General features: G+C 46.6%; 1 protein-coding gene across 1 annotated transcript in view; it reads left to right on the top strand.

Moving 5' to 3' along the window:
* The first annotated feature begins 2,253 nt into the window (after window positions 1-2,253).
* INSYN1 (inhibitory synaptic factor 1) overlaps window positions 2,254-27,171 on the top strand; it is a 121,754-nt gene continuing 96,836 nt past the window's right edge. Inside the window, exons 1-2 of the mRNA XM_081839298.1 lie at window positions 2,254-3,407; window positions 4,084-5,041. Of these exons, the coding sequence (XP_081695424.1) occupies window positions 4,880-5,041 (162 nt within the window). The 5' untranslated portion in view covers window positions 2,254-3,407; window positions 4,084-4,879. The remainder of the gene's footprint in view (window positions 3,408-4,083; window positions 5,042-27,171) is intronic.

Here is a 27,171-nt window from a genome sequence, read left to right as displayed (position 1 = left end):
CAAAATCATAAAGGAGTTGCTTTCATTTGCTTTCCCCCCAAGCATCCAAAAGGAGGCAAATACGGTCTCCTCCATCTTGGGAACCTTTGTGCCGAGTTGCTTGACAGTATCTTTGGAGGCATCCCAGCTGATGCAAGTTGGAACGGCCCTGCCAAAAACCAGGGGAAGCCACACCAAAGTCACATGACAGTCTTGATTCAAAATGGTGGCCAATGTCCCAACACTGACAAAAACCTCAGGAACCCTCATGCCAAGTCTGGCAACTGTTTCTCAAGAGGCATTGAATACACAGAGAATAACTGTACAAAAAGGCAAAGCATTTCCCAAAATAGATAGTAGATTAGTCATTATTATTATATAGCATGTTATAGATAACAAATGAGTAACATTTAGGACACACAAAAAAGAAATAGTCATTCCAGAATGGGGGGGAAAAGAGAAGAATCTTTTAATGAGAAATTCATGATCAGATAACAGTCCTGATTAATACGACAATCTTTCTTCAGAAAAATACATTGTTTACTAAAAGAACATATCCATATATGTCAGTTCAGTGTATTAACTAACCCGATTTATTTCCATACTTTGTAAGTACCCTGCATTGATCTAATCAAACGCTGTAAATGTAAAAAATGTGTGTTTCGTATTAAGCAATGTTCTTTCCTATATCCCTTAAACTTAATCCAATTAACCATAAAAATACCCTGCCTTTGTTTTTCTGTTTTTAGTTTGATGTAGTATGTTAGTTTGACCATTACAGCAACGCCCCCCCCCCCGCCACTTTATCAATCCTCTCTGTAATGGATGGTATTGTTGTTAAGCACCATTTTTTGCACAGTAGATTCTAGGCGACACCAAGATGTAAGAAGGCAGTTCCTTCCATATAATTCAATAAAAATAACACTGGATCTATGGGCATGCTAAAATCCTTCTTAGCTGAATATTATTATTCTTTTACCACTAGTCAGTCCCTGGGTCCATCTGTAGCTCCTTGTGTCCCCTCGGTCTTCAGCTTTGAACCTGGACAATGGGCACAATCCAAGCCCTTTTGCACTGGGCTGGGAGTGTGTGAGGATTGGGTGGAGATTCCAGAGCATAAAGGCTGGCAGGAGTGCCCCAATGGGAATGAGATCGTCCGTGGGCTGGACTGGCACAGTGCGATGCCAGAAATCGCGTCTGCGCATGCCCAGACACCCAAAACCGCACCTGCGCAGAAGCGATTTCCGGCGTCTGGACATGCACAGACGTGATTTCTGGTATCTGCGAGTGCGCAGACGTGATTTCCGGCTCTGCTTGGCGAGTCCCTGTGCTACGCCACGCTGGTTTAGCGCAGCGCACAGGGGACTCGCTGAGTGGGCAGCTTGGTTCAGGGGCAACTCGTGAGCCGGTAAAATGGTCTTTGTGGGCTGCATCCAGCCCATGGGCCACACGTTGCCAACCCCTGATCTAGTCCAACCCCCTGCAATGCAGAAATATTCAGCTGTCCCTTGAAGGGATCGGACCTGCAACCTTGGTCTTATCAGTACCATGCTCGAAGCAACTGAGATATATATTCAGCACCCCCCCCCCCAATTTGCTTGCACAGAGCTTGCATGGTGGTTAGACTATGTCCATTCATTACTGAGCACTTGTTTTGATCTGTTTGGAGGACAGTTATATGACAATTGAGAATTCATCCTGAATTTGTTCAGATTTTCATATGGGATGTTTTGATACCTTCTGATTAATCAGTTCATTTTTATTTTTTCTTTATTTATTGAATTTATATACCTCCCTATACCTGCAGGTCCCCAGGTCGGTTCACAGAATAAAATCAGAATATAAAATAACAAAACACATAATCAAAATAAAAACAAAAACAACCCAGCCCATCTCACACTTTTCAGTGAAGTTCCCCATCACTCTCCAAGCTACAAAAAAGGATATATATATATATTTTTAAGTGGATTTCTTTCACTGGGGAAAGAGAGCATTTTAATCCACTTTAATTGTGCAAGTCTGCTCTTTTGACGTGTGTTTCTGTTCCTCCTGGAAGTCTGGAGACACCCGCAACCCCCCCCCCACTCACCCCTCCCCAGTTGATCACTTTTGAAGATGGCCGTAGAAATGGTTAAAAGCCAAACAGATGGAAACGTTCTGCTTGCAGCCTGGATTTTTCCAGTACTCTGGCCCTTTAAATCCCCCTGTTCTGCCAAGGCTCCACCCCGTTTTCTGACACAGCACAAGCCAAGCATCTTTAAGCTGAGCAATAGCCGTCAAGCTGGCAGGCTGTGAGGATGCTGGGGAGACCAGGACAGTTCTCTACAGATTACTAGGGACATGGACCAGGCAGCTACGCACGCACATCCTTGCCGAGCAGCCAGCACAAGACGCTCAAGCACTCTCTGGGAGATCTGACTTGCAAGAGGAAAGAAGAAGCCAACCTCTCTCTCTCTGCCCACTTGCATGGCTCTCCCTTCAGACGAAGCACTGGGCATCATAAGTCGGACACTAGCATCCCACTGCTGTCAGTCAAGGCAGAACTGGAGAGCTCTGAAGCTTTAAGGAAGAAGAGTGTGCTTCTCTTCTCCTCCCCCCAATCCTTTCTGCCACCGTCTTCCTAGCTTCAGGAAAGGACTCCTTCGCCAGGATGTGAGCAGCATCTGAGCTCAGCTACTTATGGGTCCAAAGGCAGCACAGAAGTGGTCTCCTGGATTGCACTGCCCTGCTGAATAGCTCCAAGGGTGGCCGGCCGGCCGGCTGCTGGCAAGAAGCTGACCTAGCAACATCCTATGCCCTAAAAACAGGGGATGAGGTGGGGGAAAGGACACTGACTTCCTCTTCCTCTTCTTCTTCTTCCTCCTCCTCCACCTCTTCCCCAAGACATCTTCAACTGGAGGAGCCATGTCACCTGTGGACTGGAGACCAGGGCCCTTGGACCGGTGGAGACATTCCCTTCTGCTATGCAGATGGAAAGCCTGCACAGACAGAGCTTCTGAACTGAACTGATTAATCTCCCCAGCTGGTTGGCTAGCTGGCCACGGGGAGGGAGCGGAGGCTTTTTCTCTCTATTCATGCGGGGAGTGGGTACAGTTTCCTATTCTTCCTCCCCCCTCCTTCTCTCTCTCTCCTCCATACTTGAAGGAAATCCGAAGGGCAATAATCACAATGCACCCATGTGCAACTGAAGGGTTAATCTGAGAGACATGGAAGTGTGCATGCATGTGTGTCGATATCCTGGATTTGATTTTCTTTTTTCAAAAAACTGGATATACCTCACCACTCATGTCCAGGCTCAGCCAGCTTTGGGGAAAGGGAAGAGGACCCAAGAATCTGCTTGTGACATCCAAAGCCATGGAAGGAAGAGAGAGGAGGGGTCCGCTTGGAGCAAGAGGGTTTGACAGGCTTCAGAAGCAGCCGCCTTGCTAGTAAGTTGGCTTTTTAAGTCATCATAGTGGGTTAAAAAGCAGCTGTCCTTTTCCTTTCGCAGAGGATTTTTGAAAATATTATTTTTATGACCCAGTCGAGCCCATGCAGGCACTGCTGTCTGAGGGCCTAGAAGGAGATAGCCTTTAGGGGAGGAAATATTTTTGGGGGGTGGGAGGAATGCTAAAGTTTATATCTGATGGCCAGCAGAAAGAGATGTGCAAGGAATGTGTGAAAATCAGTGTGCATGCACACACACATACACGAACTATTTATGTTTTAAGTCTTCTCTTGGTGTGTGTGGGGGGGGGGAATGTGATACCAACATTTTGTGGTCTTGGGGGGCTCCTTGCCCAAATGACTGATCTGTCAGGACAAAGCTTGACCTGCTTGGAAGGTGGTGGAGTTTGTGGGGCAAGACAAAGGAGTGGTCCCAGAGCATGGGTGATCCGTCTCATGGGATCTCTGCTAATTAGATCGCTACCTGGTGCTTCTCCATGATAAAAAGAGGGTGGTGGTCTTCAGGGCTCCCAGGGATTCTGGAGGTTAGCACAGGAAAGCCCTGGTCCAAGCTGGTTATTAAGTGATTTAGAAGATTCCTGGCATTTTCCAGATAAGCATCCTGACTACACTGATTTTTCCCCTCTCTCTGTCTCTCTCTTTGATCCCTCCATGCAGGAAGTGGTGTGGAATTCTTTGTGCTTCCAGCGTCTCACGGGTGCCCACTTTCTATGCTTAAAACCACGTTTGTCATTTTAAGGAGCTTCCTGAGATTTGTAGCAAAGAGACCTCCCAAGCTTGGCTGAGGCTGGAAGTCCTGCATAGCCCCTCTGAGCCCACCAGCAATAGAGATGGCAGCGGTGCCAAAGATCTCCTGTCCCATGGGGGACCCCTCTGCAGAAGAAGTGTGGGGAAACTGCTGAGGCCAAGCAGTAAGGTCCTGCCTCCAGGATCTCCAGAGGATTCTCCAAAGGGACAGTGGTGAACTAACTGGAAGTGATGCTTTCCTTGTTGGGACAGCAAACGTGGCACAAACTGGCGTGGTATATTGGCTTCCTTCTGCACTTTATCTAGACCCAGGCACTTCAGAGCTTGCAGAGTGGAGTGCAAATAATAAAGCCTTAACCCCTTGGGTTGGCTGTTCATGGCAATCCCATACGACCAGCCTTGCAGTCAGATGGTCATACCAGATCTTCTATACTCAACTGGGACAGATGGGGGCTTGTCCAATTCATTCTTTGTTTGATCGCCCCACAACTGCCCTAGCTTTATTGCCCCGATCCTGCTAGGGTGGGGAGATCGCAAAGGTGGCAGGAGGTGAGCGTGTGGCTGGGGCTTTCTGGGGTAGGGTGGGTGGGCGTTAAGATGTGGAGATCTCCCCAGCCAAGAGGGGCTCCGTGGAGGCACAGTCTGGCTGGGCAAAAGCAGGATGCACCACGCAGCTCTGCCCCAGCTTCCCGGCACCCTGTGAAGGATGAACTCCCGGGGCTTGCAGGATAGGCAGCCCACTGACAACGCTACCGACAGCAGTAACACCAGCGAGAGGGAGCGCATCAGGGGGCGCATGAAAATGGTGATCGGGCAGCTTGAAGGCATCCTGCAAGAACTCAAGGAGGTGGCCAAGGAGCTCCGTGAAGTAAGTGTGGTTGACAGATGCAAATGGGTGTGTGTGGAGTATATCTGGAGTCGTGGGGAGGAGAGGAAGGAAATGAACTGCAAGGGCCTGGTCAGGCTGCTGTAAACTAGTTGAACACAGACTAGGTGCGGAGCTAGAGAGAGAAAACGTACGTGAATTTTCAGAAGGAGCAGAGAGTTAGTGTATAGATGAGCCTGCAGGAGAATTCCATGCCTAGCTCTGTTCTTCATCCCTGTTTTCCAAGCCCAGCTCAAATTCTCTGACATTATATTGGTGTGTCTCACTTTAAAGGTCCCAGTTGTTTCTGTGCATGTCTTTATGCTAGTGAACACAATGCACCATAGATGGTGGTGGCAATTTCAAGGTTGTGTAAAGATTCTGCGGGTGCCTATTTTGCTCTCAGTCGTGCTGCAGCATGGGTTATGTAGTCTTTAAATGGTTGCAAAAAGGTAGGCTGCTGCTGTGTGTTTGCCCCCCCCCCAACAAGCTGAGGCTGGTGCATTTCTCTCTGGGTTGAATTTGATACCATGGGACATTGTGAGCTTACGGGAGATGCTGGAGCTCAAAAGTGCTAAAGTAATCGCAAGAATGCAACTGCTTTGTCAGCAGGCAGGCATTGTAAGAATGCATAATACTAATTGATTAAGTGAGTAAACGATACCTAGTAGAGCCTTTGGAAGTAGGACAAGTTGGGCCATAATAATTTTCAGAGTGGAATTTTCAGAGTTAGGGCAAAATTGCCGTAACAGCTGCAATTTATGACGTGTATGTGATGATCCTCTTATGGAATGAAAGAGAGTAATAAGGTCATGCCACATTCTTAGAAATTGTTTTCTGCGCTGCCCAATGCACCCTCAGGCATTATGTACCCTGTTGTGTAACATAACGGTATCTCACTGGGCCTTTGTTATAGTTAACAGCTTGAGCCCAAATTGTAAGGAACAGCTGCGGCTATGTCTGAAAAAAGCACCTTCTGGAGACCCACTTCAGGCAGGAGATGGGGCAGCGTAGCTACCCAGACAAAAGTGGCATTTAATGCAGGATAGGGTACCTGCAGCCCTCCAGATGTGACTGGACTCTTGCTTCTCAGAGTCAGCATGGCCAAACAATGGGGACGATGCTAGATCCCTCCAGGGATAATGCTATATAGCTCAGAAACATTTGTAGGGCCCTAGTTCCCTGCCCCTGATTTGGCGGAAAGGCGGGATACAAAGGGCTCCTCCTTATGACCTGTTTACGGGGCATTCATCCTGCTTCGCTTGCACAAAGCTTACATGGAGGTTAGACTACGCCTGGTCGTGATGGAACATTTGTTCTGATTTGTTTGCGGGGAAGTTATAGCACAATGAGCATTCATCCTGATTTTGGATGGATTTCAGGGTTTTATATGGAGGGAGGGTTATACATCTTCCCATTAATACCACCCCACACTTTTCCAAACTGCAGCATGCCTACTTAAAAGGGAAAAGAAGAAGCTACACTGCCGTAGGGTAACCAAAGTACTTTAATTGTACATTTCTGGTATGCTATGGAATCCCTCCCACAAATTTAGCCAATAAATAAAAATTGCCAGCAGGACCAGTTTCAGGTTTGGGGGAACCTCTCAATCAATACTTGCTTGCTTGCTTGCTTTAAATAAATAAATAAATAAATAAAATAAAGTGCTTTTACATCATTGATAAAAGGTGCAACGGAGATGTTTTTAACGTGGACCAACCTTGTCACCATTACGTTCTTTCCTCTCCCTCTGGGCCCAATTCACGTCAGTGCCAGTGGTGATTGGAACTGATAAGGCAGGAGGCAGGGAGGCCAACAGTAGGTGGAGCCAGAGAGCCAATGACAGGCAGAAAAGACTCGTTCTCATTTTGCCCCCACCCCGGTTCCTTCCTGCTGAGTTCCATAAGAGCAGCACTGAGACTAAGGAGGAAGAAGCAGCACCCCCTGGACTGGGTGTAAGAAATCAGGCAAGGAGGGCTGGCTAGATACAGACTGCCACTGAGGGGGCAGCACTCCCTTCGCCCTAACAGATCAGCCTCCACTGGGGACTGGACTAGGATGTTACTATTCCTTCTTCTTGCATCTCTCCAGTGGGACAGGTGAGAGGATGGTGACAGCAAAGGGGAATAGGAGCCAGAAGGCTCTATGAATGGACAGTGGGGCTCCTATCAAGATGTGGGCCTTAGAAGGTTCCCATACATGCTGGCCCCTAATGCCTGCCCCCTGGAAATCATTCAGCTGAATGTGAAATAGCGTTTGCTCCCACAAATGGTTTGCTTGCTGACTGTCCATTGCAACAAGAAGGACTTAGAGTTTAATTTGGGTTTCAATTTGGGCTGACCACAGGTCAGGTTTGTAGAACTCAGACCCATTTACAGAACCAGGGCACAAGCTTGGAAGTCACATTGTAGAGGGTGTCTCTGAGGTTGTACAGAGTACCTTTCCCCTTCATCACTTTTGTAACCACATCCAATATCCACACAGCAAGAATGAAAGAAAAAAAGTCTGGTTCGCAGTCAGTTCTGATCATTTTGTTTGAGAACATAACTTGAGATGGAGTTTTGCAAGGTGTTCATAGCCGAAGAGCTGGCCGCTTGGTGGCCTCTGGGACTGTATTTTGCCAATTGTGCCGAATCTGTCAGTTTTGGTTCTCTTGGTTTCTCAATTTTTTCCAAACTTCAGTTCTCTAGATTTGCAGCAGTTTACCTTTTGGTTTTAATCCTTGTGAAACTTCATCAGCATTTTTTTGTGAATTTCTGCTAATCTACGCATTTTAATATGCAGTTTTGACTAAAGTAATTTGGCAACAATTTTCCTTCATCGCCAGCATTTTTGTATGACTATTCATTTTCACACACACTTTTCCCCAAAACATACATCTTTGTAAACATTATTTGGTTGCATTGCAAAATTCTGATAAGTGCAAAATTCAAATGAGAGCTGTGTTTCAGTTCAGATTGCTTCAGGAACTGCAAATTTGATAGATTCAAATCTACATGCACAGTGAATCAAATTTCTCCTCCATCCCTACTTGAGAATATTATCTCCTCTATAGGTATCTAAAGGTTAGATCCATCATTCATCCTTTGCATTTTGTTATCTAAAAATCACTTTCTTCCGTGTAGGAGAAGCCATAAAAATGGTGTAATCACAGATGAGTCCAATACATACATATGTGATTTCCATGCATGATAAACTTCTTAAAGCTTTTTCCCCTTCTTCTTCCTGCATGGAAACTGCCTTGTACTAGATCAGATTATTTGTCCATTCAGCCCAGCATTATCTTCTCCAGTTTTCTGAGATCTCAGTCAGAAATTCCCCTTATACCTGACCATTTTAACCCAAGATGAAGAGCCTGTGGACCTCCAGGTGTTGTAGGACTGCAACTTCCATCATGCCTGATGATGGGTCATGCTGGCTGGGGCAGGTGAGGGTTCAGAAACAGCAACATCTAGAGGGACCCACAGGCTTCCTGTTATAACCAGCTGACCTGGGACTTGGTGCATGGAAAACATGTGCTTCCGTGGTGAACTACAGTCCTCGCACTCACGTGCTTCCTCTGCAGGGAAGATGTTGAAAGGAAAAGGACTCACAGTTTGGAGCGGATGGCTTTGAAAAATGTATTGAATCAAACACTTTGCAATGATTGCATCAAGTGGTATGATACCAAGCACATTATGGCCTTTCGTATTCCCTCTCCACTCCCAACTCCTTCCTTTCCCCATCATTTCACTGCATAGCTCTCCTTTACTGAATTGTGACCCAGTTCAATAGCATCCAGTTCTAGCATCTGCCTCCAGATCTGGCTATACTGTGTGATGCATTTCTTCCTTGGAAACATGATCTATACATACAATGTCCAATCACTGGAACCTGGATCCATTCATAATTAATTCATTAATTCTTCAATTCATTCATTAATTAAATTTATATACCACCCTACACACAGAGGTCTCAGGGTGGTTCTCAGAACATGATCAACATAAAAACACCACAATATATATAATCAAAATAAAAACAACAACCCAATAACACCCCCCCCAAAGTGTTGGGTAATACTTCACCGCCAACCTCCCTCACGCCCAAAACATAAAGTTGAGACCTTGAAGTTCATTCTTGTAAATCTCTGTCTAGCGTCATATCAATCTGATTTTGGATTACTTCCTTCCAAAACAAAGTAATTACTCAGCATGGTGACATAATATTAGAGAAATTAGCCTCTGCCCTCCTACGTCTTCCAGAACTATTCTGCCAAGTTAACCATTTTTCTTTGAATCCGTTAGGAGCCTGATTTACTCATAAGGCCAGCTTCTGTTGGACAGCATTGACATATGACACAACAGTCCTAAATCAAGACCAGTGACTGCTCAGGACCTTTAGCTCAATACAAGAGCTGGCGGCTGGGACGATCAATATTCACCCCACCACCACCACTCTTCGCACATGTGCCTTTTCTTTTGCAATGCCTACACACACACACACACACACACACGTGCAAGTTGCAAAGTGTTATCATTCATCAAGAGTCAGCTGCCTTCTTAGGGTCTCTAGAAATTACAGTTCCAAGTGGGAACACGAACACTGAGGCCGCAGACAGTGCACAAGGTGGCCATTTCAGACATGGCAGCTGCTGTTTTGGATCTATCAATAACAATCTCTCCTAGGACCATTATGCTTAGTACTAGTATAAAGGTAAAGGGACCCCTGAACATTAGGTCCAGTCGCGGACGACTCTGGGGTTGTGGCGCTCATCTCGCTTTATTGGCCAAGGGAGCCGGCGTACAGCTTCCGGGTCATGTGGCCAGCATGACCAAGCCACTTCTGGTGAACCGGAGCAGCGCACAGAAACACCATTTACCTTCCCACCAGAGCGGTACCTATTTATCTACTTGCACTTTGACGTGCTTTCAAACTGCTAGGTTGGCAGGAGCAGGGACCGAGCAACGGGAGCTCACCCCGTCGCGGGGATTCAAACCGCCGACCTTCTGATCGCAAGCCCTAGGCTCTGTGGTTTAACCCACAGTGCCACCCACATCCCTTATAATCCTAGTATACCTTCAGCTAAAAGAATCCTTGCCCTCTTGGCATTTAAGGCTGCAAGGCTGACCCCACCTGCCTGGAAGTAAACCACCCTGATTTCAGTATAGCCTCTGAGTTGCCATGATTAGGATTGCATTTGAACCAGGGGAAGAGAGGTCTTTTGTGAAGGCACCTTCCTCTTCCTCTGTGTCCAGTCTGCACAGCCACCCGGCTGCTGCCTTATCTCCTTGCCCTTATTGTTATATTGTTTAGCAGGGCAGGTGAACAGGCAGCGACAGCAAGGTGGAGCAGGGTGAGCCCCCTGCAAAGGTTAGGGCATTTGTAGGTGCTGTGGTCTAAAACACTGAGCCTTGGGCTTGCCGATCAGAAGGTCAGAGGTTCGAATCCCTGCAACGGGGTGAGCTCCTGTTGCTCGGTCCCTGCTCCTGCCCACCTAGCAGTTTGAAAGCATGTCAAAGTACAAGTAGATAAATAGGTGCCGCTCCGGCGGGAAGGTAAACGGCGTTTACATGTGCTGCTCTGGTTCGCCAGAAGTGGCTTGGTCATGCTGGCCACATAACCCAGAAGCTGTACGCCGGCTCCCTCGGCCAATAAAGCGAGATAATAATAGTAATAATAATTTATTATTTATACCCCACCCATCTGGCTGAGCTTCCCCAGCCACTCTGCGCAGCTTCCAATCAAGTGTTAAAAACAATACAGCATTAAATATTATAAACTTCCCTAAACAGGGCTGCCTTCAGATGTCTTTTAAAGAGCAGATAGCTGCTTATTTCCTTCACATCTGAAGGGAGGGCGTTCCACAGGGCGGGTGCCACTACCGAGAAGGCCCTCTGTCTGGTTCCCTGTAACCTCACTTCTCGCAATGAGGGAATCGCCAGAAGGCACTCGGCGCTGGATCTCAGTGTCTGGGCTGAACAATGGGGGTGGAGAAGCTGAGACGAGGGGGGTGGAGATGAGCGCTGCAACCCCAAAGTCGTCTGTGACTAGACCAAACGGTCAGGGGTCCCTTTTCCTTTACCTTTAGGTGCCCCAAAATACCTAATGTTGACTCCAGTGCTGAGGGCATGGAGCTCACAAAATGAAACCTGGAAGGAGAAGGCAGGTTTCTATTTGAGCAGCTCTCTATTTTCAGTTGTGAAATGTTGGCGGGCATGGCAATGGTGCCAATGGGAAAATACCTTAACAAAATCAACTTGTCATCCCTTCTGGGGCTCCAAAGTTGAATTTGGCCTGGCAAAAGACTTGCAACCTCTTGAGGCAGCCCAGGAAATGCCACTCAGGGCCTCCTTTGTGCTTGAGATTTTTGCTGCCACTGCAGGAACAGCCACAGCAGCAACAGTGATGGCTCTATAGGCTCTTGCCCTATAACGCCTCACTTTGAAGAAGGGCTGTATATCCATAAGGTCCTTTCTCAGACTGAGACACAGCGGCAACTGGGGAGAAATAGCCTCTGAGAACCCCATAAGAGCACCACCAACCACATGGCTGCAGCAGGGGCATATAATGTCTAAAGCTGAAACAGCTCTGTGCTCAGAAGATGGGAGGGAGACATGGATGGGCACCAGGCACCAGGTTGTGAGTGGGGCACCGATCCTCTGTTCCTTCTGGTCCAAGTTGCAGGTTGTCTAATGCCTATCTTGATGTGAAGGCATTAGGTAAATTCCTACTGATTTTTATAAGACAGGGAAGGATGGGATTTGGGCAGAGTTCTAACTGAGGTGGTCACTTTATTTCTGAGTTATATCAATTCAGGCAGCAAGTGGAGGGCTCCTTCATAAAAAGAAAAAAGAAAAAAGAAAATAGCTGGTCCCTGCACATAGAAAGCTAGCATGCAGAGAAAGGGGTTCTAATCCAGTCTTCTCCCTGACATGCTGGTTTTCTGGGTGCAGGGAGTTATGTCTGGAAATATTGTTAATTGTGTGAACCTTCCTCCTTTCGCACACTCACACAGGGCTTGCCCAGACTTCCACTTGTACTGTGCCTTCTAAGCACAGATCTAAGACATTTTTCATTTGCCGCTCCACTTTCCCCTGGAAAACCCACTGTTTCCCTCTGAATCAGAACAGACGTCAACCCATAGAAAACCCAAGTGATGTTTGTTACAATACAGTGCTAAACAGTGGGTTTTCCTGGGGAAAGTGTCAGGGCAAAAGAAAAGCTTCTCAGACTCTAAAAAGCAAAGGATGAGTGGAAGGGTGGACAAGTCCGCTCCCCTGCAGTTTGAAGTGGAACAGTCCAGACACTTGTTTAAAGTCACCGTGAGAACCAGGTCTCTGGTGACAGGGATGAATGAAGGTGGATAAATGCAATTCAGATTATCTATTCATAATCCGGTTACACACCATCCCAACAGTTCAAAACAGCATGGGGTTTAAGGGGGCAGGGTACTAGTGCTGTCATTAAAACTCTTCCAGCAGTTGTAATGAACACCAAGACATCTGGGAATGGGGTTTGAGGGTATCTCTTTAGTCTCCTTATAATATACACAGGTTGAGAAAATTTAGGCTAGGCTAGGGGTAGCAAGCAGAACTTATCATAAAAGCCTTTGCATCTGTTGTTGGATGCTTGAGTGAGGAAGCTTTCAAGCATTTGATTAGACATGCTCATGACCTCCACAGATTGGGAAAATAGGAAGCTACTTCATACAGTACCAAGTCAGATTATTGGCCCATCTAGATAACTCGTACGGACGCGGGTGGCGCTGTGGGTTAAACCACAGAGCCTAGGACTTGCCGATCAGAAGGTCGGCGGTTCGAATCCCCGCAATGGGGTGAGCTCCCGTTGCTCGGTCCCTGCTCCTGCCAACCTAGCAGTTCAAAAGCTTGTCAAAGTGCAAGTAGATAAATAGGTACCACTCTGGCGGGAAGGTAAACAGCGTTTCTGTGCGCTTCTCTGGTTCACCAGAAGCGGCTTAGTCATGCTGGCCACATGACCCAGAAGCTGTACGCTGGCTCCCTCAGCCAATAAAACGAGATGAGCGCCGCAACCCCAGAGTCGGCCACGACTGGACCTAACGGTCAGCGGTCCCTTTACCCTTTACCTAGATAACTCATATCATCCAACTTTTTCATTTCAAAAACTGGGACTCATGTTTTCTGGGACGCACTCCTGGGCAAGTCACATGACCTGTGCCAGGATCTCACCCTGAAAAAGCACTTTTGGGGGCATGATCTCGCACAGCACCCCAAAGTGCTTTTGGGGGGGCAAGAGCTTGCGAGATTGTAGCATCCAAAATGGCCACTGTGTTCTTCTGTGAAAACAACAGGATGTCCTATTTTCCCGGGACACTTTGTAAGTAAAGCTAACTATGTTGATTGGCAAGGACTCTCCAGGGTTTCAAAGATAAGTGTTTGCCAGCTGTATCTTGGAGATACAGGGGGTTGGCGTGGGACTTTCTGCATGCAAAGTTTATGCCATCGAGCTATCAACCTCCCCACAAACCCCTATTTTTCACCAAGGCTCAGAGCATCGCAGGGCTTGCAGACTAATCACAGAAGCCTTAAAATAAAAAAAAAATTAAAACCCTATTGCAGGTGTTTCCTTTGTGAGGTGATTAGCATCCAGGTCTTGGACGAAGCAAAAGGTAAGGTCTGAAAGTGATTTGATGCAGTGCAACCAACATTTGGAGTCCAAGAACTCCGAGAAAAACTCTAAAAATACTCGTAATTGGCATGCCATTTCCCAATCGAACTGAAGGAAGCTTTGCTTGTCGCTTCGGGAAAGACCCTGTCCATGTGTGTGTCAAAACTCAAGAGAAGAGATGCAGCCCTCTATATTTACCACTCATATCTCTGTCAGCAAAATGAAGTGTGCCTACTTCCCTCGTTGCTCCCAGAAGCCAGATTTGTGGCAGGTTTGCCTGATGTGAAATAAGCTCAGTTCAGCAGCCTGGATTTATCCCAGGCGATGGTGCCTGAATTGCCAGGTTGTTTGAAGTGTAATAAACTCCAGATGGACTTTCTGCAGCAATAGGTAAGAGCAGGGGAAGGAGCTGTCTGTCCTAAGGGATTAGCTGGCTGCCGACAAACCCTTCAACTCTGAGATCGGGAGGGTCTGGGCCCTGGAAGGATTGGGGAGGCTGCTGACCACTGTACCTGATGAGGCAAGTAGGCAGCCAAGCGATGGCAGACCCAAGGCGGGCACTGGAGACAAGGCCATATTGGGCTTTCAAAAACAAAAACGAAGCAAAACCCAAATACAGTGCTGGTACTGTGCATCCAAGTGCATTGTCGCAAGCACACACAGTTAAATAAGTGCTTGGTTAGCCTGGATAGCTCAGGTGGTTACAGCAGGAGTCAGCAACCTTTTTAAGCCGTGGGCTGGTCCACTGTCCCTCAGACCTTGTGGGGGGCTGGACTATATTTTGAAGAAAAAAATGAACAAATTCCTATGCCCCAGAAATAACCCCGAGATGCATTTTAAATAAAAGGACACATTCTACTCATGCTGCTTCCCAGACCATCCAAGGGCCAGATTGAGAAGGCGATTGGGTTGGATCCGGCCCACAGGCCTTAGGTTGCCTACCCCTGGGTTAGAGAGTGGTGCCGATCATGCCAAAGCTGCAGGTTCAATCCCCGTATTGGACATTACAGGGGGTTGGACTAGATCAGGGGTCAGCAACCTAAGGCCCATGGGCCGGTAGTGGCCCATGAGGCTTGTCTAACCGGCCCATGGTGACCCCTGGCATCCCCCCGCCACCTGCTCTTACCGGCATGGCACGGGGGCCAACTTCCGGGTTGATGACGCTTTTGCGCATGTGCACAGGCGCTCCTCCAACCCGAATGTGTGCCAGAAATAGCATGTGTGCACGAGTGTGGGACGGAGAAGCACCCGTGCACATGTGCACATGCTATTTTCGGCGCACTTCCGGGTTGGAGGAGCGCCAGAAATAGAGTGTGCTCACGCGCACTCCTCCAACCCAGAAGAGCGCGAGTGCGCTGACACTCCGGCCCATCCTCCGACAGGTGGAGCGTCATTCGGCCCATCCTTTGATAAGGTTGCCAACCTCTGGACTAGATGATCACCAGGGTCCCTTCCATCTCTATAATTCTAGGCTAGGGATAATTCACATGTGATGGGCTTCTTTGCTGCATTTCTTGTGGTGAATCTTAATGTCCGAAATAGAGATGGCAGTGCTACACAGATGAAGATAAGGGCACTCTTGGGAAGAAATCTCTTTCCCCCACTCATTTTCCAGGTCGGCCCTACCATTAGACTCAATGAGGCAGCTGCCAGGCCTTCAGCGTCAGATGCTGGAAGGCAGGGAACGGCCGTGAGGTTTTAGAGGACAGAGCTCTGTGGGTCACATGGCCTCCTCTGGGCCTCCTAAGCTAGCCTGATGCCCTCAAGTTCAGTAGAGGACACATTACCATTGTAGAAGGTGGATCCAGTCGCCTGTCCAAGCAGGGAGGAGAGGGAGGGGCTGTACTGCTGTTCATTTAAGGCAGCAAAATCTCAAAATATCACCGTCACCCCATTGCATGTTGCCATACCCTCCAAATATCCTTATTTTCCAAGGACAGTCCTGGACTTACAAAAGCCAACCCAGCTTCTGATTTGATCCCAGAATGTTCCCATTGTCAAGGAAATTAACAACTATCTGACTTTTAGAAGACATCTGAAGGCAGCCCTGTTTAGGGAATTTTTTAATGTTTGATGTTTTATCGTGGTTTTAATATTCTGTTGGGAGCCGGCCAGAGTGGCTGGGGAAACCTGGCCAGATGGGCGGGGTATAAATAATAAGTTGTTGTTGTTGTTGTTACGAAGACAACGACTATTACTAGCCAGTGTGGTGTAGTGGTTAAGAGCGGTGGACTCGTAATCTGGGGAACCGGGTTCGCGTCTCGGCTCCTCCACATGCAGCTGCTGGGTGACCTTGGGCTAGTCACACTTCTCTGAAGTCTCTCAGCCCCACTCACCTCACAGAGTGTTTGTTGTGGGGGAGAAAGGGAAAAGGAGATTTTTAGCCACTTTGAGACTCCTTAGGGTAGTGATAAAGTGGGATATCAAATCCAAACTCCTCCTCTTCCTCCTCTTCCTCTTCTTCTTCTTCCTCTTCTTCCTCTTCTTCTTACTATTTCCCCGCCAGTATGGCTGCCGAATTCAGGGAGGAGAGGAACTGGTGCTTGTCCCGAGCAATAATGATGGCGGCAGTTGAGGATGCGAGGAAGCATCCCATTGCCTCTCCATGGCCACTGCTGGCGGCCTCCTCTCTTGGGCAGCTTGTAGCAGCTGCTGAAGAGGACGACAGATGCTGCTGCCACTGAAGCCCCGCTCCATGCGGTGCGCTGATTCTGAGGGGCAGGCAGAGGGCAGGACCACCCTGGGCAGGAAGAAAGGGGGAGTGGAGCGGATCACAAGGGGTCTTGATTTTTTTTTTTTTATTTGAAAAAAATGCTTTCTGTGTCTGCATCTAATATTGCCCCTTTCAAAAAAAAAAGTTGTGTGTTTTCTTTTCTTTTTGTAAATCTACCAAAGAATGACATACAATAAAATCAGGATTAAGGGCTTTTCTCAGGACGGCGGAGCATGTTTGTGCGCTGTGTCCTGTTGGTGACACTCGTCCTTCTTGTGATAGAAAATGCTCTATGGGAGGGACACCCAAAAATGGGGGTGCAAGGAGTGGGGAGAAATGTCACTATGTTAGTATGAGTCACTATGTCACTAAGAGAAATGTCACTATTTTAGTCTGAGAAATATTGGGGGGCATGTGTTACTGAAATCCTTTCTCTGCCAGCTGTATGTTAAAGTGATATTTAAGGTTTAGGGTTGTTGTGGCGGTGGGGGGAATAAACATTTTAATTGAGATTTCTATGACAATAATGTATCCGGTTATAGAGTGACTGGGAGTCCTAGTACAGTCGTACTTTGGTTTTTGAACAGCTTAGTTCTCGAATGTTTTGGCTCCTGAACGCCGCAAACCCTGACTGTTCCGGTTTGTGAACTATTTTTGGAAGCCGAACATCTGATGGGGCTTTCGCGGCTTCCTGCAGCCAATCAGAAGTGGCACTTTGGTTTCTGAATGTTGTTGTTGTTGTTGTTGTTGTTGTTGTTGTTGTTGTTGTTGTTGTTATCATCATTATTATTATTATCTTTATTCATTCTTTCTACCCTACCCATCTGGCTGGTTTTCCCCAGCCACTCTGGGCAGCTTTCACCAGAACATTAAAAACAGAATAAAACTTCAAACATTAAAAACTTCCCTAAACAGGGCTGCCTTCAAATATCTTCTAAAAGTCAGATAGTTGATTATTGCCTTGACATCTGCTGGGAGGGCGTTCCACAGGGTGGGCGCCACTACCGAGAAGGCCCTCTGTCTGGTTTCCTGTAACCTCTCTTCTCGCAGTGAGGGAACTGCCAGAAGGCCCTTGGCGCTGGACCTCAGTGTCCAGGCTGAATGATGGGGGTGAGGACGCTCCTTCAGGTATACTGGGCTGAGGCTGTTTAGGGCTTTAAAGGTCAGTACCAACACCTTGAATTGTGCTCAGAAATGTACTGATAGCCAATGTAGGTCTTTTGGGATGGGTGTAATATGGTATCAGCGGCCACTCCCAGTCACCACTCTGGCAGCTGCATTCTGGATTAGTTGCAGATGTTTTGGAAGTCCAACGGTCTTCCGGAATGGATTCTGTTCGACTTCCAAGGTATGACTATATATTAGCAATGTTTCCTTTCCAAGCCTGGCATGCATCTTCTAAGAAGAGCAGTTGCACCTCCTCTTTCCTGCAGGATGAAAGAGAATGTCTTTTATGGTGCCTGATGGTGCTTTCAGAGATCCAGACAAGCATTTTTTAAAAGAGGCATCTCTCCTCCTCTCTCCAACAGGAGGAGGGAAGAGAATGCCTCTTGCAGTGTCCACTATTATTTAGGCATGAATCTTCTAAAAACAAAGTATGTTAAAACACAGAGACACACACAATAATTTTATCCCATGAGTAGTGCAAATGTTATGAATTAGTTAAAATTCGTATGATTAACTGTTTAATAACTGACAACCCTCAAATGAATCAAGGATGTTCTTTGCTGGCAGTTCTACATGTAGCTTTTTCTAGTTTGGACTGAAAATACGTTGGGATTTGTCTTTTATTGCCATTGGTCTCACAGGCACTTAGCTGGATTATCCCTAAAGGCTGATGGGATCAACCAGAGGCCATTTAAGGCTTCGTCTCTTAAGGCCTGCTTCTTGGCAAGATCAGAGACATCCAAAGTTGTTTCAGAAGTTGCTAATTCTGGGTGTAAACAGATGTGCCTTTAAAACAGGACTTGCCACACTTTTTCTTCCAGCAGAGCAAGTCCAACTTCTCCTCTGCCTTCACAATTTGTTCTGTGGATGGTAGCAGAAAATTAAGTGCCAATTTCATTCATTTGCCTTGAGCCTCTTGGACTTGCTGATCAGAAGGTCAGTGGTTCGAATCCCCGCAACGGGGTGAGCTCGCGTTGTTCGGTCCCAGCTCCTGCCCATCTAGCAGTTTAAAAACACCTCAAAGTGCAAGTAGATAAATAGGTACCGCTCCGGCGGGAAGGTAAACGGCATTTCCGTGCGCTGCTTTGGTTACACCAGAAGCGGCTTAGTCATGCTGGCCACATGACCCGGAAGCTGTCTGCAGACAAACACCAGCTCCCTCGGCCTGTAAAGCGAGATGAGCGCCGCAACCCCGGAGTCGTCCGCGACTAGACCTAACGGTCAGGGGTACCTTTACCTTTACTAGCCTTCATGTTGTCTGACTTTTTTATTTTTGAAAGCACAGTATGAATGCCTATTCATTTAAACCGTATCTGTCACATTATTTTTACTGTTGCCTTTTTATTTTATTACTAAAAGGAACACTCATTTTTAAAAGCTACAAAACCATTTTCAGGATAGAGGGGAAATGGTGCACTGGTGCATAATCAACTTACCGTATTTTTCGCTCTATAAGACGCACCAGACCACAAGACGCACCTAATTTTTGGAGGAGGAAAACAAGAAAAAAAATGTTCTGAATCTAGGAAGCCAGAACAGCAAGAGGGATCGCTGCGCAGTGAAATCAGCATTCCCTCTTGCTGTTCTGGCTTCTGGGATAGCTGCGCAGCCTGCATCCGCTTCATAAGACGCACACACATTTCCCCTTACTTTTTAGGAGGGGAAAAGTGAGTCTTATAGAGCAAAAAATACGGTATATTCTGCTGAGAAGTAGCAAACCAGTTTCCCTTGAGCTTGATCACTTACGGGGAATTGCATAACTGTATACAACATAGTGAGTGCAGGTCTAAAGTGGTTCAAAGGACAATCACATGGGACTGTGAGTTGCACTGTGTTCATTAGGATTCACCACTTAATATGAGTGAGCCTCAGAGACTCAAACAAGGTACATCTGTATTTGATCTCTGGTTGCTATACTGAACTAGTCACATTTGTGTACCAGAGCAATAAATCTCGTGGTTGTGTATGTATATTTTTGCATAGTCCTTGATTGCTTAGCGGTTGGAGCACCCCAAGTATACTAAATGGTGTTGTGATGGTGAACACTGATTGGCTTAACTAATGTGGAATGTTGCTCCAGAGCATTCCAATCAGCAAGGGAACAAATTTAGACAGAATGTTTGCATACCAGCTTTTGCAAAGGAAGTGCAAGTTGTCAGTTTGGTAGGATTAAAACCACACAAAGTTCTTAAGGATGGGAGTAACTGTGTGTGCCAACTTGAGAACAGGAAAGAGGATAAAGGAAGTAGTGAAATGAAGGGTCAGGGAGCTCAGAAACAAACAAAAAGTTAGGTGTTCAATTCTGATCAGCCCCAGACAGAGTTCCCCAGGACTTGCCCCCTGAGCCTGGTACCACACTTTGCCCAGCCTGACTTCCAGGATCACAGTATGAGAAACTGGCCAGTTAGGCTTTCCCTTTCAAAGAGGGAGTCAAGTGTCTATTGTGAACATTCTTTACTTTAGCATTTGATTAGCTTCTTGGCTATATATCAGAGACTGAAGCCCTTGAAAGCTTGTTATTATATCAGGATGACTAATTATATTCAATGAACTTTGCATCCGATAGACTGGGCAGAATGAAAATTCACATGGGAGCAAAGATAATAGAACCTATGCTGTGTATGTTTACGTATCTTATCACGCAACGATTTTTGCAGTGCCTGATGTGTTGATCTAGTTAGCATTTATTGGATGAGACCAAGGCTTGAGGCCTTTTTCAGAGCTGATATTTAAATCAGCCTTTGCAATGTACATGGAATGTAAAGATGAAAAGACAGTCCTTGTCTAGGATTGAAAATATTTACCTGCCCAGCTTTCACAATACTCCTAGGTCATGTGTCTCAGAGTGAAGGGCAGGTGGACCACTGAGCATCCCTGTGAAAAGTTTCAGAGATTTCCCAGCCTGGGAAGAGCAATTCCTTAAAACTCCTTGTGGAATGATTGGTCATGTTCCAGAATTACTAATTATCCCATTCTGCTGAGGCTCGAGGTTAACTGGGGCATTGGAATAAAAAATCAGAGCCTCTTCAGTCAGGTCAAAACTGGTCAAGAAACCTGGACAACTCCCAGCGGGTCCTGTTAGGTAAGCAATGCGAGATGATGTCTCAGCTGAGGTCCAGAATTATCTCAAGTCCTCACCCTTACGCACAGTGACAGTCCTCACACTCACCCCAAAGAGTCATATGTGATCCTTAAAGTAGCCAATTCTGCATGGCTGTGGAGCTGGAGAGTCTGCATGGCTGTCCCATCATCTGAGGATGATGGGACAGTCACATCCTTGGGCCATTATTGTGTAGAAAGGGATGTCGGGAGCTCCCATTGAGCAGGGTGACTCTCATCTGAATCAAAGTCACCCAAGTCCTTCTTGGTACAACACTAGGACTCAGCTGCAGAGCCTGCAGGCCCAGTTGGCTCTGCCCTTTGAGGAGCACCTGCAGCCGAGGCCACCTGTCATTGGCCAAGTTAACTCTTCACAGACTTGGTGGAGTGTCAGGCCTAATGAGCACAGCAACTCATATCCAGTAGGTCTGGCCCCATGAATCAGTTGCTGAAACTGGAAGCCCCTGTCTCAGCTGTCTAAGTCCCCTCCTCTCCAAGGTTTTCCCCTCCAGCAATCAGAGACTGCGCCTGCATGCAGCCTGCCACTGCTCTGCCCTTTTCAGCTCTCTTCTGGTCCTGGGAAAGAAGTGGGGAATGGGAGCTTGTTGCAGTACAAGGGGGAGACACTTGTAACTCTTCACCAGCCTGATTTAGCTCTGCCTCTGGACCTCCCTCTTCCCACTCATCTGCTTCAGGTTCTGCCTCTGATTCTAGACTTCTCTCTGCCATCGACTCTCCCAGCTCACTAAGTCCTGTTGCCTCTTCTCAGTCTTCTTCTTTTGACCACTCATTGTTGTCCCAGCACCACACCCCAAGTTCTGAGCCTTCTTCCCTCGGGGGTTCCCCAGCTGGTTCCTCCCACCATTCCTCTGTGTCCAACCAGTCCATGACACATAGCACTACTTTAGATGCAACCCTGAGGATTTCCCTCCTTGGATACAAATGGGAGACATTCCCCCCTTGTTCTTCTTCTGTACTTCTTGTTGTCTCTTTTCCTTGTTGCTGCCTTTACTTTGTTAAACAGTTCTCAGGGTACTGGTTCACAAGGGAGTAGAAGGTGCATGTCAGAGACGGAGAAATTATTGCGGTCTCTGTGCTGCCTACAAATCTCCTTGGGAGAAGGCTGAAGTCTGTGAGTGAAACGTGTAGTCAGAGACCTGGAAATCAGCAGTGATATTTATGACCTGAGAAGCTGCTCTCTGCTCGTTGTTCCTGTGAGACTTGACCAATGTCCATAAATTACCTCTGGGGCCTGCTGATAGGTTAGTGGTTGGCTTCCCAAGTGCAAATCAAAGCCTGGGAGATAGATTTCTTTCTGGCTAAAGCAGGTGGTAGACTCAGTATTAGGGTTGTTGGAGAATTCATATGAAAACAGAAAAGGAAGCAGAGATTGCCGAAGCTTGTCTGTTCATCTGTGGTCAGGAATCAGTCAAGTGAATATACAGTACTTTAATTGTGCAAACCTATTTTTCTGGTATTGATTTATTTATTCCAAGCTCAAGGTGGTGTACATGGTTCTTCCCAACTCATTTAATCCTCACAGTAACCTATTTTTCTGGTGCTTCTTTGTATGTTTGTTTATTGCAAGCTCAAGGTTGTGTATGTGGTTCTCTCTTTATATATATATATATAATTTTTATTAGTTTTTTTAACATATCATTTTCAATAGTAATTAAACATACTTTTACATCTTATTCAAATTTTTGATTTCCGTCAATCCTGTCTGAAAATTCTCCAATCTAATCTCTCAATAGGGAATTATCTTCCCTATTACATTTCAAACTCATAACCAATATCTCTATCTTTTTCTACTTTGTAACACTTCGTATATTTCTCCTTACAAAACTTCTTGTAGTCCTACTAGTGTAATTTGTTGATTACAGTTGCTCTTCAAATAAGTGTATGTGGTTCTCTCACTACTCATTTAATTCCCTCAAAAACCCTGAAAGGTAGGTTAGGATGAGAGGCAGTGACTTGCTCAAGTAAGCTTCATGGCTGAGTTGGGATTTGAATCCTGGTCTCTCAAGTTCTGGTCCACAACTAGCCCAAATGGTCGGGTCCAGTAGCCCATAACACCGGTCTTGAAAGACCTACACTGGCTCCCAGTACGTTTCCGAGCACAATTCAAAGTGTTTGTGCTGACCGTTAAAGCCCTAAATGGCCTCGGCCCAGTATACCTGAAGGAGCGTCTCCAACCCCATTGTTCAGCCCAGACACTGAGGTCCAGCTCTGAGGACCTTCTTGTGGTTCCCTCGCTACAAGAAGCCAAGTTACAGGGAACCAGGGAGAGGGCCTTCTCGGTAGTGGCACCCTCCCTGTAGAACACCCTCCCACCAGATGTCAAAGAGAAAAACAACTACCAGACTTTTAGAAGGCACCTTAAAAGCTTTCCTAAACAGGCAGCCCTGCTTAGGAAAGCTTTTAATATTTAATAGACTACTGTATTTTAATATTGTGTTGGAAGCCGCCCAGAGTGGCTGGGGAAACACAGCCAGATGGGTGGGGTATAAAAAATATGTTGTTGTTGTTGTTTTTAAGATATTTGATAATATCGAGAGTGTCAGAGACTTCAGTCTACAGGCGGCATACAAATCAATGAGAGAGATGAACTTCTTGGACTGAGGAGCTGGATAATGGCACTGGAGATGCAGGGGCAAGGCAAAGCCAACAGCAGCATGTCGGCTTCCACTCTGGCCACTGTCTTTCCAGAGTCTTCAGGCAGGCTGCAGAAGTGCCAGCGGCCTCACAAAATGAGGCCAGAGAGGATAAATCAAGACTTACCTGAGGCCTTGTTGGGGATTCTGATGACAGAGAGCAAAAAAAAAAACAGTGCTGTGCCAAAAACATTATTCTTTCTGTGGTGTTGGTACCATTCTCTAGCAATTACTGATGAGAGAAATGGCATTTGGGAAGAGATAAGATGGGAGATGGGTAGGGTGCAGGGATTTGTTTTGTGTGATTACTTCACTTTCAAGATGGCGGAGGGCTTGTGAGTGTCCTTTGTTTCATCCCAAGTGCACCAGAGAGCACAGGCGAAGGAAGGGGGGTGCGGTGGGTGCAGTCCGCCCCGGGCATCATCCCTGAGGGGGAGTGACATAGCACCAACCCTGGGTCCACCTCCACCAGAGAGATCTTGTGAGTGTCCTTTCTTTCGTTCTACAACCCCTCTTCAGTGGCCTGCACTCTGCAGTCTTTCTGGGTGCCCCCACTCCTTGGCAACCCCATGATGCCCTCCACTGGGCTTTCTTGAGGGCCAGCGCCGAGAGTCTTCTGGCGGTTCCCTCACTGCGAGAAGCCAAGTTACAGGGAAGCAGGCAGAGGGCCTTCTCAGTAGTGGCACCCGCCCCGTGGAACGCCCTACCATCAGATGTCAAAGAGATAAACAACTACCAGACTTTTAGAAGACATCTGAAGGCAGCCCTGTTTAGGGAAGCTTTTAATGTTTGATGCATTACTATATCTTAATATTTTGTTGGAAGCTGCCCTGAGTGGTTGGGAAAGCCCAGCCAGATGGGCGGGGTATAAATTATTATTATTATTATTATTATTATTATTATTGGTGCAGGAAGCCACGGAGGCTGTCTGCCATGCTCCTGGCAGCTGTTCATTGTTCACGGTGCAGTGTTTTGGTTTGAAAGATAAAAAATACAGTCTTCTTTTTAAAAAACAACAACGACACCCCCCCCAAATGAGTGCACCGATCTCAGACATTTGGTAACCAGTTCCCCCAACTCCCCTTGTTTCAACTGAAGCCCAGGAAAAGAAGTCACGAGGCTAACGTCTGCCATGGGGATCTCTCAGGTCAGGAAGTGTAGGCAGTCAGGGAAACCGCAGAGTGCTAGCGAAATAATTAATGGATTTGGGGTGGGACGGGACACCATCATTTTGCCATCTTGCAGCAATAAGGCATACTCAACTCTGCGCCCACCAAAAAGTGTTGCCTCTGCCATGGAAGCCTCTCTTTCCAATAGTCTGGAGACCGACGCTCTGCAGTCAAAGGCCTCTCAAGGAGGAGATTCAGGAATAGAGGGACTATCACACTCTCCCAAACTCACATGGTTAGTTCAGTCTTTTCTCATGCATGCTGGGACTTCATTGGTCCCTTATCTATGTTCCTCTCCTTCAAATTCCCTCCAGTTTGTGGTTTACTTTGAACTATGCCATTCTGCTTCAGGCTGAAAATCCGGGACTCCTCATTAATATTATTAGTACTTTACCACGATTAATTAATTGCTCATCTCGCTTGCCACTTGTACCAGTTCCTTGCCAGCCCATATACCTGGACACAGCCTTCCTATGAGATTTATTTTTTTTACAAGGGCTTTTGTTACTAGGATAGAGGTCTGTCTCTAAAGCGTAACAGCTTCCAAACAACTTTTATAACATGCTCATATAACTTTATGGCAATTTAGATCATGTATATTGTGTTGCATAAAACCCTGCACCACAACACAGCTGGTGGGTGCAACATATTGGCACCGAGGCAGGCCTAAATATCACATTGCACTGGTCTGATGTACTACTATGCTCGTAAGGGTGGAATTACATCAGGGGTGGGAAGCCTCAGGCCTGGGGATCAAATGTGGCCCTCTGGGCCTCTGTATCTGGCCCTCAGAAAAATCCTCAGGCCATGTCCTTCACTGGTCTTGCTCTGTACCAGGCACCCCCAACCTTTGGCCCTCCAGATGTTTTGGACTACAGTTCCCATCATCCCTGACCACTGGTCCTGTTAGCTAGGAATCATGGGAGTTGTAGGTCAAAACATCTGGAGGGCCAAAGGTTAGGGATGCCTGCTTTGCACCCACCTCAAGGGCTTTGGTCTGATGCAGAAGGGCTCTTCTTATATTTTGAGGACATCTTTATTAATACAACCTCACTCTAATACTTTGTTACTCCTCAAAAAAGTACATCATACATACAATGACATCCCAGCTAGGGATGGATGGGCTAGTCTGTTTTCTACATGTACTAAAAAAAATTTTGAAGTGCTTTATCTAAAAAATGCACACTTTAAAATTAATTTTGATCTTATTCATTCTTTTGAGCTGTGAAACTGAGTTGCAAATTTTAGAGAAATGCACACACTGAAGCATAATCGCTTTTGCACATCTGGATAAATCTGCACATTTATCTAGTGAGGTACAAATTGTGTCAGCTTCATGTTGGAATTTGCAATTCCTCAACCATCCGTATTCCTGGCACACAGCTTAATATATGTGGCGTATAATTTGATTTGCTGCAACTAAGGAATGTCTTTCTCTTTTGACAAACATATTCCTCCATGGTATTCAAACACTTAAGGCAGTCACTGATAACAGTTTGTGATGAGTGGATCACAACAGAATTCACTGAAAATGAGGAGCAATTTCCCCCCCACTTCCCAATATTATTCAGCAACTATTTGTCATCGTTGTCATCATCATTTTTCTCTCACAGTCACCCATCAAAGATATTTTACTTTTTTAAAAATGATTGCATTATCCCCTGTATAACCACAGGATGTGCAGGTGTGTTTCAAGCGGGGATGAGAAACGTAAGGCTCTCCCAGATGTTGTTTGGCCAGTCAGCTCGACCAGTCGTCAGGGATGGGAACAGTTACTGTACAATAACACTGTGCATATTGTAATGGTTATAAGGGGTTGCTTGTGCGTAAGTTACCGCCACTGCTGGCTAAGTTGCCTGGTTAAACCTGTCTTGGCTGACAGCCCTTCACTTTGTGGCCGTTCAGTCGCTCGCAGAATCCATCAGTGGGCGTTTTTTGAACCTCTTCCAGCAAAGAAGTTGTTTGACGCCTAGTCTCCTCCTACTCTCTCTGCGCGAAAGCCTTCTGCGCAAGGAGGGTGTGGGCAGAGGAATGCCCATGCTCTCCCCACTAGTTTCGGGCGAAGAGTCTTGGAGACCCCTCTCCAAATCCCCCATCTGCCCCCCTTCTCTACTGGTGTTGCGCTGATTTCCTTCCCCAGCCGATGAGCTTCCTCTCTCCCTGCTGGGCCCCTCTCCAGCATCGCTCGGGAGCCTTGCCTCCACCTCTGACTCCGATGTCAGTTCCCTGACACATATATAAACTACGGAATTTGCTATAACAACAACAACAATAATATATTACTTATACCCCACCCATCTGGCCGGGTCTCCCCAACCACTTTGGGTGGCTTCCAACAGGATATTAAAAACACAATAAAACATTAAACATTAAAAACTTCCCTAAACATGTCTTCTAAAAGCCTTCAGATGTCTTCTAAAAGTCAGATAGTTGTTTCTTTCCTTGACATCTGATGGGAGGGCATTCCACAGGGCAGGCACCACTACCAAGAAGGCCCTCTGCCTGGTTCCCTGTAGATTCACTTCTCACAGTAAGGGAACCACCAGAAGGCCCTCAAAGCTGGACCTCAGTGTCCGGGCAGAACGATGGAGGTGGAGACGCTCCTTCATGTATACAGGGCCGCAGCCGTTTAGGGTTTTAAAGGTCAGCACCAACACTTTGAATTGTGCTCAGAAGTGTACTGGGAGCCAATGTAAGTCTTTCAGG

The sequence above is a fragment of the Podarcis erhardii genome (assembly GCF_964252035.2).
Source record: "Podarcis erhardii genome assembly, chromosome: 14".
In the NCBI taxonomy this organism is placed as follows: Eukaryota; Metazoa; Chordata; class Lepidosauria; order Squamata; family Lacertidae; genus Podarcis; species Podarcis erhardii.
Note: the sequence above shows the minus strand (reverse complement) of the source record. Positions and strands in the feature narration are given on the sequence as shown.